Source organism: Trichomycterus rosablanca, chromosome 24 (genome assembly GCF_030014385.1).
Source record: "Trichomycterus rosablanca isolate fTriRos1 chromosome 24, fTriRos1.hap1, whole genome shotgun sequence".
In the NCBI taxonomy this organism is placed as follows: domain Eukaryota; kingdom Metazoa; phylum Chordata; class Actinopteri; order Siluriformes; family Trichomycteridae; genus Trichomycterus; species Trichomycterus rosablanca.
The window spans coordinates 11,915,110-11,931,677 of NC_086011.1; the positions used below are offsets into that span (position 1 = coordinate 11,915,110).

Sequence of the window (16,568 nt, forward strand, 5' to 3'; positions counted from 1 at the left end):
TGTGTAATGTCACTTTTTTGTACTTCCTCCAGCTCTGTGGCTCAACTGACATTACACATGGTGCTTGCATGATGTTGCTAAAAAGGGTTAATTATCGTTTGAGTGGCTAGGTGGTTGCTAGATGTTATCTATGGAATTTTAGGTGGTTGCTAGTGTGATGATGGATGATTGCTTGGGTGTTCCAAATGTGTGGGGTGAAATGTTTTTGATAAGTGTTTGTTGGTGATTACTATGTGTCAGGTGGTTGCTATGGTATCTTAGGTTATTGCTACAGCAAATAAATGGTTGCTTTGAGGGTTCCAGTTGGTTGCTAGGGTGTTTCACATGGTTAATAAGATGATAAAGCCATTCAGTTGCTAAGGAAATACAAGTGGAAGCTAGGGTGTTCCAAAACTTGGGGTTAAAGACTCAGATATGTAATGTGTGTATTCAAGTACATTTTAATCAAATAACTGTCCAACAGTATTAAATTCCACACCTACATATGGTTGACAGTATTAAACTGGAAAAAATGAGCACATTCTTGAAAAAACCTTTTCACACAGAATGAGGGCCCAATGGCTGGTAAATAGTATTACGATTAAACATATTGGATTTTTGATCTGATGAAGATAATAATGAGTTCACCATACAAGTTATTTTTACAGTAAGGTCAGTCTTACAATTAACCTTATACCTGGTACACCTGACCAGCTAAAGCCTGGTATTCTGGCTCATAAATTATTAGCAATCAGCAAAAGTTGTACTTAATTATTTATTAGTAACTGCTGGTAACAAAAATAAACACAAATGTGATAAAGGCAGTAGCTTTTGTTAAATGAATGAGAAATAGAACGAAATATGTTAAACTACTTAAGTCAGCTCACTTGAAAGAAACTAGAAGTACATTTCCCTGCTGCATATCTAACCATAAATATATTTTATTAACTTATAAGGCATTTGAGAGTAAGACCCTTAAACCGTATTTGATGCACAAATGATAAAACCACTGCAAATGTATAGCCCAACACCAAAAATGCTGTATACACATGCTCATCATTGCAGACCCCTTGACCTTGGCCAAGTCCCCATAAACACACTGTCCTTTATGCCACAGAGCGGTCTGCCCTCTGCATGACTTTTTTGGCCCCTGTGCAGTCCAGGTCCATAAACAAGACCAGCAAGATCCATCGGCTCCCTCCTGTGAGAGAGCAACATTATCATGTTGTCCAACTTGGAGCGGATATTGGAGTAATGATACTGGCGTTCTTTTGTCAGTTTGCAAAAGTACTCATTCATGTTTTTGCTTGTGGAGAGAGTGCTGCGATGGCTGGATGGGCAGTGGTTTACCTCCAATAAGACCGGGCAATCCCTGGATAGTGTGGAGTTTGAGGAAGAGGAATCATTGGAGCTGTTAGCATTATCACTAGAAGAGAAGCTTGGGGATATGGGTAAGAAATGCTGAGGGCTGGTGTCTGTTTCTGTTTGCATTATGTTGTCTGAAATCAGGCAAACGGTCTGGGTGGAGGTGTGGCGGGACTTGACAACTAAAGATGCACTAGTTTCAAAGATTTGAGTGCTAGCTATGTCATCAACTTTCTCAGTTTTTGCAGAATGTTCATCAGTAATCAGATCTTGTTTAACACCTTGTTCCATCCAGTTCTCTTCAACTGCTAAACTATCAGAAAATGAACAACTTTTCTTGCTCTCATTCTTCCTTTCCTTACCAAGCTTTTGTATCTCTGTGGCCTGACATCTGTTAGGTGTGCTGGTCAGGTACGATGATGGCTGGTCAGACACAATGGCTGCCCTTGCAAGCTGGGAAGTAGGAATTCCTGGGGGCTTTTGGAGTAGGCAGTCATAGTTGCCGCAGTTTCCAACAGTAATGAAAGCTCTTGTGTTCAGTGGAAAAGACTGGGCATAGAGGATGCGGAACTCTTCATCAAAGTTCTCTGTGATCTGGCCAGACAGCTCCATTAAATTGCTACTGTTGATTTTACCATCAGTCCAGTTGAACCTAAAGTTGAAAAAATTAAGAATTATCTTATTGTTTCCTCTAAATATAAGCACTGCAAATGTTGATATAACACACCCAAAGCAATACCAAAAGTAGGATTTGTTTCCATGATGTTTTATAAAATGCATTTCCTTTGTCTAACACCACAACCTTATTTTGTGCCCCAATCTGTCAGGTTTGACCAGACAATCAAATTTTACCATAAAATGATTGCTAATGAGCTATACTCTGCAGTAAATTGTCCACATTTACTAAAGAAAAAGCTTTGTTAGTGTCAAAAAAAATCTTTATTGTATTTTGGCAGAAGATTATGGTTAGTTTCAGTAATAATAATAATAATAATAAGTTACACTTATATAGCACCTTTCACAAAAACCCAAGGTCGCTTGGTAATGTTGGTAATGTTGTCAGGAGCCAGATTTGGTTTTAAAGATTTAGGTTTTAACCTTTACAATTACCTTTTTAAAATGGGAAAAATTAACAGAAAACAAAAGAATGTAGAAACACAGTTACTATCTGTTTCCCAAAGAAAGTGAATGTGAATAATTGTAACAGAGTCTTATCCTTACCTGTAGGAGCCTGTTGCAACTCTGTTTCCATCAATCAACATGAATCGCTCATGAACTTTTCCAGTAATTCGAGCACCAGATCTCATGTAGTAAGTAGAACCTGTTATAGTCCTTACTCTCATATGCTTTAAGAAAAGCAAATTGTGTTACAACACAGCTACAAAAACAAATATTTCCAATATTTATTAACAAAGCTAATATTATTTTAGGATAGTCAAACTCAGGACAAGCATTTTTTTCTTTAAGTACATTATCTCCCACCTCCTACAACATGAAAACTACTCCCTCACAACCCACAAAGACTCTGAGAAAGAGTATGCAGTTCTGGAAGATTATTGAATTAAAAATAATAATATTAATAATAAGAAACAATTTGGATCCAGAGGCTATTTAGGGAACAATGGACTTTAATTGCATGTTTACCTTTCAATAATGTGTAATGACCTTGCACTCTTTACATGTTCAACTGCTGTCATATTTAGCCCATCTGCATACTTCACTGTGGGTTTGGTGTTTTTGAGATTGTATGTGCAACTGATTTAATCCCTGAAGATTAATTTATTTGACCATCCCACTCTGGACGATGGGACAACCTCAGTAATGCTGCCAGTTGTAACTATTTTGATTAAGCTGTTTTAATTATGTATTTGTCAATTATAGTCAATATAGTCATATATATATACAGGGGTTGGACAAAATAACTGAAACACCTGTCATTTTAGTGTGGGAGGTTTCATGGCTAAATTGGACCAGTCTGGTGGCCAATCTTCGTTAATTGCACATTGCACCAGTAAGAGCAGAGTGTGAAGGTACAATTAGCAGGGTAAGAGCACAGTTTTGCTCAAAATATTGCAATGCACACAACATTATGGGTGACATACCAGAGTTCAAAAGAGGACAAATTGTTGGTGCACGTCTTGCTGGCGCATCTGTGACCAAGACAGCAAGTCTTTGTGATGTATCAAGAGCCACGGTATCCAGGGTAATGTCAGCATACCACCAAGAAGGACAAACCACATCCAACAGGATTAACTGTGGACGCAAGAGGAAGCTGTCTGAAAGGGATGTTCGGGTGCTAACCCGGATTGTATCCAAAAAACATAAAACCACGGCTGCCCAAATCACGGCAGAATTAAATGTGCACCTCAACTCTCCTGTTTCCACCAGAACTGTCCGTCGGGAGCTCCACAGGGTCAATATACACGGCCGGGCTGCTATAGCCAAACCTTTGGTCACTCGTGCCAATGCCAAACGCCGGTTTCAATGGTGCAAGGAGCGCAAATCTTGGGCTGTGGACAATGTGAAACATGTATTGTTCTCCGATGAGTCCACCTTTACTGTTTTCCCCACATCCGGGAGAGTTACGGTGTGGAGAAGCCCCAAAGAAGCGTACCACCCAGACTGTTGCATGCCCAGAGTGAAGCATGGGGGTGGATCAGTGATGGTTTGGGCTGCCATATCATGGCATTCCCTTGGCCCAATACTTGTGCTAGATGGGCGCTTCACTGCCAAGGACTACCGAACCATTCTGGAGGACCATGTGCATCCAATGGCGGTGCCGTGTATCAGGATGACAATGCACCAATACACACAGCAAGACTGGTGAAAGATTGGTTTGATGAACATGAAAGTGAAGTTGAACATCTCCCATGGCCTGCACAGTCACCAGATCTAAATATTATTGAGCCACTTTGGGGTGTTTTGGAGAAGCGAGTCAGGAAACGTTTTCCTCCACCAGCATCACGTAGTGACCTGGCCACTATCCTGCAAGAAGAATGGCTTAAAATCCCTCTGACCACTGTGCAGGACTTGTATATGTCATTTCCAAGACGAATTGACGCTGTATTGGCCGCAAAAGGAGGCCCTACACCATACTTATAAATTATTGTGGTCTAAAACCAGGTGTTTCAGTTATTTTGTCCAACCCCTGTATATATATATATATATATATATATATATATATATATATACATATATATATAAGAAACGGGGAAGTGGGCGAATACTTTTTGACAGAACTGTATGTCTATAAGTCAAATAAAGACATTTCATCTGTATTGTTGCTTTAAGACATAGCATTGTAGCCCTGTAAAAGTCAATGCATAAAGGATACTTAGGAAGTAAAATGAGATAATACAACATGACAAACAAACACAGCTTTGCAGCTGAAGACAACCTTTCTTACATCATTGACAAACATCTGAGTAGTGTACTGTCTCTGAAGAAATTTACTGGCAATTTACAGTAATACTCAGCCAATTTGCAAATTCAAGATTTTTACTATTGGTGCACATGAGCATTTGGGCCTCCAGATGCCCCGAGGTTAAAACGCTTCTGAATCTGTTTTTACACACTTAAATAATAAGGAGCACATCTTACAGGCTATCCATATAAAGAAAAGAGGTAACAAAACTTGTAGGAACACCCAATCACAATTTGGGAATTAATTAAAAGTGGGAATAAGATGAACACAAATGGCTTGAATTTTTATGTGTTTTGCTCAATAGTAATGTAGCCTACTTCTCTATAAATTATTGTTTCATCTTCTTGTTGCATGTTACCAACTATGGATAATTTAAAACTTGAGGAGACCTTTTCCAAGTTTTCCCCCATGGCTATGCTTGGCATCAAATGGGACAAAATCTGCTTATTTATTTTAGAGCCGAGACAGAAAGCCCATTTTCACTTGAACTGACTGCTTTTCTAGACCCTTACAATAACTATCACCCTTTAGTGTCAAGATCGTTTGTTTGTTTATTTATTAGGATTTTAACAACATGTTTTACATTGTGTCAAGAATAACCATGTGTACATTTACTGTAAAGTCAGTATACTAGTTGATACTAGTGGCTCTCTTCTGCAAGCTCTCCTGTAAATTTTTTCTGGCAAGTTTCTGAGAAATAGCAGTCTCCCATTTCATGGTATCAGCTGCTATTTAAATTCCAATGTCCAATAAACACTGGGTGGAAGGCAGTAATACCCTGGATCCATTAGGGGGCTTTGTCTATCCATCCTCAAGACATAGCCAATCATGTTTGTGTAAATGCTCAGCACAGTTACTTTAAAAGCATAAAACAAAATGGTTGTGTCTGGGTTTCAGATAATTATAATGTTTGATCTTTATAATGTTTGAACTTGTGCACTTATACTTTTTCCTTTCACTCAAAAAAGCTTGAAATTGCCTGAGACTTTCCATTGCAATCGAACACCTTTGTCTGAAATGCTTGTTCTAACTTGTTTCTTCCCATGTCTGCACGTGTTTGTAAGATTCACTAAGCAACACTTCTATATAATAAAGCTCTTTCCACATGCCAACACACGACTATTTTAACAACACCAAAAACTAATGAAGGTTGAAGAATTCAGGGCTCTGTTTAGAGAAACCCTGAAATTGTTTCTGCATAAGCTGCATATAGAGTTGAATTGTGTTTATACCAAGCTTCTGTGATATGTGCTTCAGAAGCTTTAGAGTTGGACATGCTTGCAAGCTTCGGATCATTGTCCTGCTGTATGACCTAAAAGGGGTTGAGCTTTAGGTCACAAACTGACTGATGGATTTTCTCCTTTAAGATTTTCTGATAGAAAGCATCATTTATGGTTGAGGGTCACCTAGATGATTGTTGGCAAACCTGAGACGAGTAATTGTGTTCTTTTTGTTCAGCAGTGGTTTGCACCTTTTAACTTTGCCATGAATGCCATTTTTGCCTGGTGTCTTTCTTATTGTGAATTTTTCTTCTTTCTTATTGTAAAGCACTGCTCTAAAGATCATTTACACACAACTACAGCAACAGCGCATTTTTTATGTATGCCATCTGTAGCATTGGTATGTTTTCAGTTGAAACAGATACTACACAACATACCTTGTAATCGGACAAGTACAACTATCATTCTGCCCATCTAACTTTCCTTACATTAATAGTGGCCTTTATGACTCATCCATTTCATGCTGCCTTTTACTTTTTTCAATACAAATGTTAACATGCTGTTGAAGGCAAATGTCAGAGTTACTAAAAGCAAAATTGATTATGGAGCGTTGCCTTGGTCAACAGCAATATTTTCAAATTATAAGAAGTTTCTGCTTAATCTCGCTCTAAGCAAAGTTCACAATTTGCTATTGTGAACTACTAACATCCACAATAAACTTCATAACTTAAGTTATTTGGTTGCCTGTCAAAAGAGTCTTTATATCTAGCTTCTTGACATTTAGGAAGTGTAAATCTACACTGTTTATGTGACTTTTAGTTGCAAAACCCAAACTATCAACACAGAATTTTTTTTCCCAGTAACTCAACCACTTGACATTAATATGACATTATGGCGTTTGCTAAAATAATAATTAAAAACAGATCAAGATTTTTTGACTGAGTGCTTTGTAATGCTCACTACTATTCTTATCTGGCTTATATTATTTTTCTTTTAACATTTTATTATTCTGAGAGATTTTAGTTCACTAGTTTGCCTGAGATTCAGAATATTTGCAATATACCCTAGAAAACATGTAGTAACACCCTAACAACCACTTGGAATACTAGTAGCCAACCAGAAACATTCTAGCAAACAACTGGAATACCAGGTTAGCAATCAGCTTACAATACCCTAGCAACAGCTTTGGAGACTATTACAGCCATCTAACAACAATTTAACAAGTCATAATACCAGCCTGCTTGCAGCACAATACCAACCATCATAAATGGGAAGAAACCTTAAGAGGAACCAGACAATGTGTATGTATGATTTGTGTAAATCCTATTCATTTGAATTATTCTCCAGGCTACCCAAAAAGGATGGGTCCCTGCTGGTTCCTCTCAAGGTTTTTTCCTGTAATTTTAAAGGAGTTATTCCTTGCCACTGTCACCCTCAGCTTGCTCTACATGGGTTTTTGGTCTGTAGGTCCTGGTTTCTGTAAAATTGCTTTGAGACAATGTCCACTGTAAAAAGCACTATACAAATAAATTTGACTTGACTATTGGCACATTCCCTTATCTCCTCAGTCCAAAGGTAAAAAAAAATCTCCACCCAGTTTGGATTGCTCCAGTTTATCATGCTTTCCTTCAGACTGTTTGGGGCACCAGCCAGGTTTCAACAGCTGTTGGATAGGGCCCTGCACCTGCACTAAGCATATGCTGCAGCATACACTGATGAACCCCTGTGGGCGGTCATCTATTGCAGTGAATGAGAGCGGCATGTGCAATATAAGTGGGCAGTCATAAAATACTAGCAATTCTCACCAAAATTTCATAGAAGTGTTAAACTAGATGGGTGAAGGTGCGGTATCTCGACTTCCACTTAGGGCAGGGACAGGCGTGACTACAAAATGGCAAAACAGCTGCTATTACAGCCTACCCATAACCCATGTCCAAGAAGGTGAGACAGTTTCTGAGACTGGAGATGTACTATTACCTATGACCTTGTCAGCCCACTGCCTTAATAAAAGGCAGCAGCAGATCCAGTGCAGTGGACTGAGCAGTGTCAATGTTCATAAACATTAAAGCAGCTTTTTCTGGGGGCCCTTAATCTGCCCTAACCTTTATCCCCACTTTGTGTTGCAGTTAGATACATCAAACAGAGGGCTGTTTTGTCCCAAGAGGTGGAGGTCGTGCCAGCACTATGCATTCGGAGGAAACTCTTGTTGCAAAAGAGTAAGTGCAACACCAGAGAAGCAGAGCTCTGCCATGAAGTGGGCGGTCAAGTCAAGTCAAGTTTATTTATGTAGCACTTTTTCACAATAGACATTGTCTCAAAGCAACTTTACAGAATCCAGGACCAACAGATACATGAACAAAAACCCCTGGGCGGTCCTCACTCTCCAGTGCTACTTGCTCTCCAGTGCTACAAAAACCCCTGGGCGATCCTCACTCTCCAGTGCTACTTGCTTGGCCCAGCTTTTACCCTCTGCTCAGGATATGTAGAAGAATGCAAACACATTGGTGTCTGCTGTTAAAGCCCTTTAAGGTAATCTGTGGCTATACCTGGTGCTTCTAATTACAACCCCAAATCAAGTTACAAACTCAAAAAATTCGGACAGGATGGAAAATGCAAATGTTTTACATTTTCTAAGATTATTGTTTCACTGCAATATGAATCTTAGATATTTCATGTTTTGCCTGGTTAACTTAATTTCATGATTGAATATACATTTAATATACTGTACATTTCAACACATTACAAAAAAGTTGGGATAGTAAAGCATCTCTTTGTAATTTTGCCATTCCTTCCCACAACAGATTAAAAAATGCTTTTGCACAGCGATGAAGTGTTTCAGGTGTAATTTTGTCTCATTTTTCCTACAAACGTGTCGTCACATTTTTTGTTTCAAAATCCACACATTCTCTATTGAGGACAAGTCAAGACTGCAGTGCAGGCCGGCCAGTCCAGTACCCATAACCTTTTCTTCCGCAGCCATGCCTTTGTAATGACAGCAGCATTTGATTTTGCTTTATCTTTTTAAAAATTCATGGATGTCCTAGAAAAAGATGTCAGCTTAAAGACAGCATATGTTGCTCTAAGATCTCAATGTACTTTTCTGCATTATTGCTGCTATCAAAAAAGTGTAAATTACCTTTGCCAAGGCCACTGACACAATCCCATACCATAACAGACCCATTTTGGCTTTCAAAAAAGATCTGAAATACTGATTTGTCTGACCACAATACACAGTTCCACTGTGTGCTGGTCCATTCAAGATGCCTTCAAGCCCAGACAATTTGACACAGCTTCTGGATATGGGTAACACAAGGCTTCTTTTTTTGCACAGTAATGTTTTCAGTGGCATTTGTGGTTGTAACTCTGTATTGATGTGCTTAACAAAGGTTTGCAAAAATAATCATTTGCCCATGTGGTTGTATCAGCTACTGATTAATGTTCTGAGGGATTGGAGATCACAGGTTTTCAGCTTAGGCTTGCACCCTTGCCCATTATGAACTTAAATTTCATCAGATTCCTTAAATTGTTTAATAATATTATGCACCACAGAGAGAGAAATGTGCAATTCGCTTCCAATCTTTTGTTAAGGAACACTGATTTTACACATTTTATTTTCTTATGCTTTTGTAGACACTGAAGATCCTCTGTCCATCTTTGCTCCTTAAAGACTTTTGTATACCTAATTTTGTTCCAAATCGTGATTACAATCACCTGTTGACATTACCTGTTTGAAATCACATAATTATTTATTTTTTACCTCTTTACTAGCCCTAAATTGCCCCTGTCCCAACTTATTGGAATGTGTTGCTGGCCTGAAATGCAGAAATGGATGTATATTACCAGAAGAAATTAAGTTGACCAGACAAATCATGCAATATCTTGGGTTTATAGTGTCTGCAATAAAACAAAATGTAAGAAACATTGCATTTTTCATACTGTCCCAACTTTGTCTGATTTGGGGTTGTACCTAACCTATTTAACAATTGTGCTTAAAAACTGTGCAATTTAACAATTAAGTGCTTAAAAACGCTTATTTGAGCTTGTCTGACACTCAAAATGCATTTGCAATGTCACTATCAACAAAGTATACTGTTGTTTTTCAACGGTCCATAACTCGTTGGCAGCAGTGGGAGCTTGAACTGCCATTTTTTAAAATAAATAAATGTAATTTTACATAAATTTGTAATTGGATTGTGTTGACCATTTTTATTTGCCTACAAAATTGTAAAATTAGTAGTTATTTCTACAAGTGGGACTGAAATGCTGACTGTCAAATGAATGTTGCATATTAAACTAAATTTACAACAGTCCTTACAGTGTTTAGCTTTTAATGTGTACTGTCTTACTTAATATCTGTGTGCCAGAATATCGACTATATTTTAACTGTGGCTGCAGCTGCGTAGACCCCCATGAATGTACTTAATAGTTAATGCTAGTCTTATGACTAATTTTCAGTTTTTGCTAATTTCCTACTTAAAGATGCCTTTTCTTGCACAATCTGCCAGAGTTTATTGCTCTTGTACTGAGGTTTGTGCCAAATGCTGTCTAAACAGCTCACTGAACAGAACTGAATATGGTGTACAGAAAGTTTTGTCATATCTCCTGTAGGCACCAATGAGGATGATCCTCAACAATCTTTGTTATGATGTCACTCAACATACCACACCCCTGTCAGTTGATCAATATGTAAATGTTAAGAAAATTATGCAAACAAAAGGGCAAGTATGTCAAATATCCCCCTTTAAAGCAATTCATCCGCAAAACCTAAATAAGCACTTGTTTTAATGCCATATGGCAGTTTTACTAATAGACGCAAATGACTTTACATACCACAGTAGATTCTCAAACTTGCATTTTTACAAAACTTTAAACTTTTGATAGAATGACTATTGTTCTATTCCAACATCTACCTGAAGGTCCTCCAGATGTACATTAAGATTTTTGCACATCTGAAGGAATGATGGAAGACAGGACTGATCTAATAGGATGTACACAGGGATTCGACAGCGAGTGCATGCCTCCTGCAGGTCACAGAAAATATCCAGATCTGTCAGTGAGTCTGTTACTATGGCAATTACCTGCAAATAAAAAGGAAAAAATAACAATATGGTAAATTACTTTTATAATCAAACAAAATTTTGGCTATACAAAATCAAGGATGGATAAAAAAGGGTGTAACACACAGCAAAGGAAAAACAAAAGTGCATGTACATTTTTAATTTACACACAATGTCTAATGAATTTGTACCTAAACACATGAAGAAAAATTGTGCATTAATAAGCACAAACATGTTTAAAAACCTTAAATAATTAATAGGATAAAAAGTATTTATACATTAAAAATCTAGTTACAAATGCTGCAAACAAAAAGCAAAAAGAAATGTCAATTAATTGCACTTGCATTCACTTTAAAGTTAAGACAATTATGAAGAATTTACAACAAATACCAAAAGATTTGTTTGGATTTTAACGCCATGTTTAACACATTTGTGTGTTCCACATTTGAGTGTTCCATTCAATTTGCCTTTTTTCTCTGATGCAGGTATTTATTAGGAGGGAATGTATGTACAGTGGGGAAAATAAGTATTTGATCCCCTGCTGATTTTGTAAGTTTACCCCCTTACAAAGACTTGAACAGTCTATAATTTTTATGGAAGGTTTATTTTAACAGAGAGAGAATATCAACAAAAAATCTAGAAAAAAAAACATTAAATAAAAGTTATAAATTAATTTGTATTTAATTAAGGGAAATAAGTATTTGATCCCCTACCAACCAGCAAGAATTCTGACCTCCACAGGCCGGTTATGTGCCCATGAGGCACACAAATTAGTCCTGTCCCTGTATAAAAGACACCTGTAACAGAATCAGTTTCTTCCATTCAAATCTCTCGACCACCATGTGCAAGACCAAAGAGCTATCAAAGGACGTCAGGAACAAGATTGTAGACCTGCACAAGGCTGGAATGGGCTACAAGACCATCAGCAAGAAGCTTGGTGAGAAAGAGACCACTGTTGGTGCGATAATTCGAAAATGGAAAAAATACAAGATCACAGTCAATCGCCCTCGCTCTGGAGCTCCATGCAAGATCTCACCTCGTGGGGTAAGAATGATTCTGAGAAAGGTGAGGTCAGCCCAGAATTACACGGGAGGAGCTTGTCAATGATCTCAAGGGAGCTGGGAGCAGAGAAATGCTGGATATGACCCCAAGAACACCATCCCCACTGGGCATTTCTCTGCCTCCAAACACGGCGAGTGGAGTTGATGCCAAAGAGCTCAATTTTGATCTCATCTGACCATATCACATTCTCCCAAGCTTTCTCTGAATCATTCAGGCAAACTTCAGACGGGCCTGTACATGAGCCTTCTTGAGCAAAGGGACTTTTGCTCAAGGGACAGTGCAAAAGCACTGCAGGATCTCAATCCATTACGGCAAAGTGTGTTACTAATGGTTTTCTTGGTGACTGTGCTCCCAGCTCCCTTGAGATCATTGACAAGCTCCTCCCGTGTAATTCTGGGCTGACCTCACCTTTCTCAGAATCATTCTTACCCCACCAGGTGAGATCTTGCATGGAGCTCCAGAGCGAGGGCGATTTGACTGTGATCTTGTATTTCTTCCATTTTCGAATTATCGCACCAACAGTGGTCTCTTTCTCACCAAGCTTCTTGCTGATGGTCTTGTAGCCCATTCCAGCCTTGTGCAGGTCTACAATCTTGTCCCTGACGTCCTTTGATAGCTCTTTGGTCTTGCACATGGTGGTCGAGAGATTTGAATGGAAGAAACTGATTCTGTTACAGGTGTCTTTTATACAGGGACAGGACTAATTTGTGTGCCTCATGGGCACATAACCGGTCTGTGGGGGTCAGAATTCTTGCTGGTTGGTAGGGGATCAAATACTTATTTCCCTTAATTAAATACAAATTAATTTATAACTTTTATTTAATGTTTTTTTTCTGGATTTTTTGTTGATATTCTGTCTCTCTCTGTTAAAATAAACCTTCCATAAAAATTATAGACTGTTCAAGTCTTTGTAAGGGGGTAAACTTACAAAATCAGCAGGGGATCAAATACTTATTTTCCCCACTGTATATCTGTCAGGGGAATTCTGATGTTTGTTGTATTTTGTCTTGTTTTTTCTCTGGCTAGTTGATCCACTTTTTCATTTCCTGCTCTTTCTCCCTGTGTTTGCAGGGGTTCTTTTGGCAGCACAGGTTTTCTCTCACAGTCCAAAGACATGGGTGAATGGAGCATTGTGCCCAGAAATATTAGAGCAGGGGTGCACAACTTCTTTTTACCAAGGGCCGATTTCACACAAACACCTAAACCAGAGGGCCACACATTTCATTTTTACAGATCTGTCCACAAACAGTTCTTTACAGGTTTTTTTAAAAGGAACTCGAGCCTGTTTACTGTTTCCGCCATATAAGTGAGTCTGTATCAGTATCTACACTGGGGGACATCGAATAAGCACTCAGCTCAGCTTTGTCCTCTTGTGATTGGGGGGTGGATGGAGGGGGCACATTGCACGTCTAACCATATGGACTACAATTCCCATGAGCCCCTGGACTGTCACGTGACTATCACATGTCCCCGGTCAGCCAATCCTGATCGCGCTCACCGTCTCAGGAGTTTTGATTCAGTTCAGCTGTGTTCGGTTCCATGAATCTTATTTAAACTCTTCTGTTTGAGTCTCGTTGTGAAGTTTTGCTGATCGTGTTTGTGTCTTTATTTCTGAATCTAACCATTACCGTGTATAATCCTTGCTGTCTTCCGTTTCCTGCCTATCTGTTTATCCTCTGTTTTTGGACTCTGCAGGGTTTTGTACACTGTTTTTGCCCATTTAATATTAAACTTTCCCTGATTTATATTCCGCGAGCGTCTGCTCAGTTTCTGCCTCGTGACATGTTGGTATTTTAATTAAAATATAAAGTATGTAAACAATCGCGATTGTCACATTTCTAACATCATGTGAAAACGTTCATTCTAACTAACAGAATTAATCGTGAAAATCGCCCAGCACTAAATACAGTTACATAACATCAAGTAGTTAGAAGAAATGTGTTGGTCAGTGGGAGATACTGCAGCGTCTTTCTGACATTAACTGATTAATGTGGTCGCAAGCACAGCAGACATGAGAAAATACCTGTTTGTCCATTCAGGGTTACATTTCATATGCTCGAGATCCACTTTTCTTTTTTTTACTCGTACTTGGTTTGGACAAACACATGGTGCCGCTGAAGTAACTTGTATTTACATCATTTACTTTTTCAGTCGCAAGTTCATGGAATTACCCGGTGAATTTAAAGTGACAGCATCATTTATTTAAAAATGCATCAGCACTTCATTTGGCGGGCCGGATCGAGAGTTTTGCCAGGCCGGATCTGGCCCGCGGGCCGTATACACCCCTGTATTAGAGGAAACATTTACCATGGGCAAGGAAACGAAATAAGAAAAAAAAAACTGAACAACTGTGTATGTTAAAAACCAGATATAAGCTTTAATAACAATATCAAACTCTGCTATGTACTTTATACCCCCAGTCACAGTCTGGCTCATCTTGATCCAACTCCTTAGAACTGAAGCAAGACAGGCATCAAGACTCTATTCTCTACTAACACCCAGGAATTAATGGGTGGAAACAGTGGTGGAATTAATTTCTCCTGTTTGTTCAAGCAGCTGAATTTCCTGCCATCTTCAAAAAATGACTAAAGGCCCACCTTTTTAATACGTTCTTAAATAGAAACTATCATTTAATATTGTCTGCTGATTAAAAAACCCTTCTGTTCATTAACCTGTATTTCGTACTAACAGGGTTTCAATATTTTTTTGTTCTCAGACTTGTCTACTTGTACTGGACTAAGCAAATCTTTACTAGTAAATACATCTGTTAAAAATTCTGGATAAAGGTTTCTGCTAAAAGCAGCAAATGTAAACGGTCTTCTGACAAACTTGGCATTTAAACCAACATGTCAGCAAAGCTGCAATTCAGAATATATGTCAAACTGTACAATCTAACATTTGACGGTGTGTGTTATGGCATTTCTGCAGCTCTTCGCTTAGCTCCTGGCAGTAAAAGCTTTTAAGTTGGAAAAAATTCCAAACATTTTCCTTTTTTACCCCAGGCTGCAGAAATAATATTGTTGTGGATATAACACCAAAAACATAAAACATCTGTTAAGTGTGTTTTTCAGGGAAATGAAAAGTTATGGAGTGGTGTGTCTGTTCCTGTGATTGAATCTGCGAAACAGTGCCTTTTAAAATCAAACGGTAACATGATTTTGTGCAACATCTGTTTTGTGGGGAAAATACTATTGGGATTTCACCAATATGAGCAAATCAAAAATTGTTACCTCCTTCGCATTTTTGATCATCCTTCTAACTGCCTCTTTGCAGCTGTAGATACACTCGCCGTAACTTGGCTGAAAATAAGCCACAGCACGCGTCACTCCGCGAAACGAACCTGTCGTGAAAGCGGGCCAACCCAGCTCTAAAACTGGGGGCTCCACATCGGAAATCTCTGGAAAATAAGTAACAGAGGAACAGTCCAAAGTGCCGGACTGCTCAAAGTGCGAATCATCTCCAGTTAATGAAACGCACCTCGGAACAACTGCGGCACATAAGATTCGTTTCATCTCTTCATCAGAAAGGAAATTCGGCATTTTTTCCTTCTTCAGAAAGTCCACAAAGCAGTTCACTCCATCGGAAATCAGCGTTTCCAGTGCGAGACGGTGCCTTTCATTATACAATTCTTTAACATTTGAATTTTGTCGGGTTACTGGTGTCCGCCAGCCCGGTGAGTCCTCTAGACATTGCGACATAGCCATAGTTATCAGGATTGCAGCAAAACGTCTTCCACGGTCCTTTGCTTGTAAATAAAGGTAAACTCCCCTGCAATTCTTAAAAGACCAGTACACTTCAAATGACATTCGTTCACTGTAATGTTATTGGTCAAGTTCGTTGCGTCACTTGTTGGGAAGTAGTTGATTGGCCAAGTGTTTTTGAATTTGGAAATCAACACAGGGTACGCTCCAGTATCCTAAGGGCACATGGGCCGATTTTGCCATATAGGTGTGGTTTCTATTTTATAGGCTGCTACAACAAGCCTGCACAGGTAAACGTAGCGCAGTAGATCATTGGCCAGGTGTTTGAATTTGGAAATAAACACGCTCCAGATTCCGCTTATAAAGATCTCACCATCTCTACCAGAAATGTTTATTTTTAACGTCATGTTTCACACACTTAGGTTACATTCAGTACAGGTAGTTTACTCATTACACATGATTCATCTGTTCAAGTTTACTGTCAAACACATTCATGGACAATTTTGTATCTCCAATTTACCTCACTTGCATGTCTTTGGACTGTGGGAGGAAACCGGATCTCCCCGAGGATTTATTTATTTATGAATTTTAACGTCATGTTTTACACACTTTGGTTACATTCATACCAGAACAGGTAATTTACTCATTACACAAGATTCATCAGTTCAAGTCTTGAATGTCAGTCATGGACAGTTTTGTATCTCCAGTTCACCTCACTTGCATGTCTTTGGACTGTGGGAGGAAACCGGAGCTCCTGGAG

The 16,568-nt window shown here is 38.8% G+C and overlaps 1 protein-coding gene across 1 annotated transcript; it reads right to left on the minus strand.

Moving 5' to 3' along the window:
* Nucleotides 1-459: 459 nt before the first annotated feature.
* On the minus strand, nucleotides 460-15,859 carry fam83d (family with sequence similarity 83 member D). Its single transcript, XM_062986583.1, has 4 exons — nucleotides 15,338-15,859; nucleotides 10,899-11,066; nucleotides 2,566-2,690; nucleotides 460-1,996 (listed from the first exon to the last, which is right to left on the minus strand). Exons 1-4 carry the CDS (start codon nucleotides 15,809-15,811, stop codon nucleotides 1,036-1,038), a joined length of 1,728 nt encoding a protein of 575 aa, XP_062842653.1. The 5' UTR covers nucleotides 15,812-15,859; the 3' UTR covers nucleotides 460-1,035.
* Nucleotides 15,860-16,568: the final 709 nt, after the last annotated feature.

What these genes read in the sequence shown, in the direction of transcription:
- fam83d (XM_062986583.1), bottom strand. Translation starts at nt 15,811, where the DNA reads ATGGCTATGTCGCAATGTCTAGAGGACTCACCGGGCTGGCGGACACCA. An exon ending in TGATCAAAAATGCGAAGGAG is followed by an intron (nt 11,067 to 15,337) that starts GTAACAATTTTT and finishes TTTTATTTGCAG; the next exon opens with GTAATTGCCATAGTAACAGA. An exon ending in GTTGCAACAGGCTCCTACAG is followed by an intron (nt 1,997 to 2,565) that starts GTAAGGATAAGA and finishes TTTCAACTTTAG; the next exon opens with GTTCAACTGGACTGATGGTA.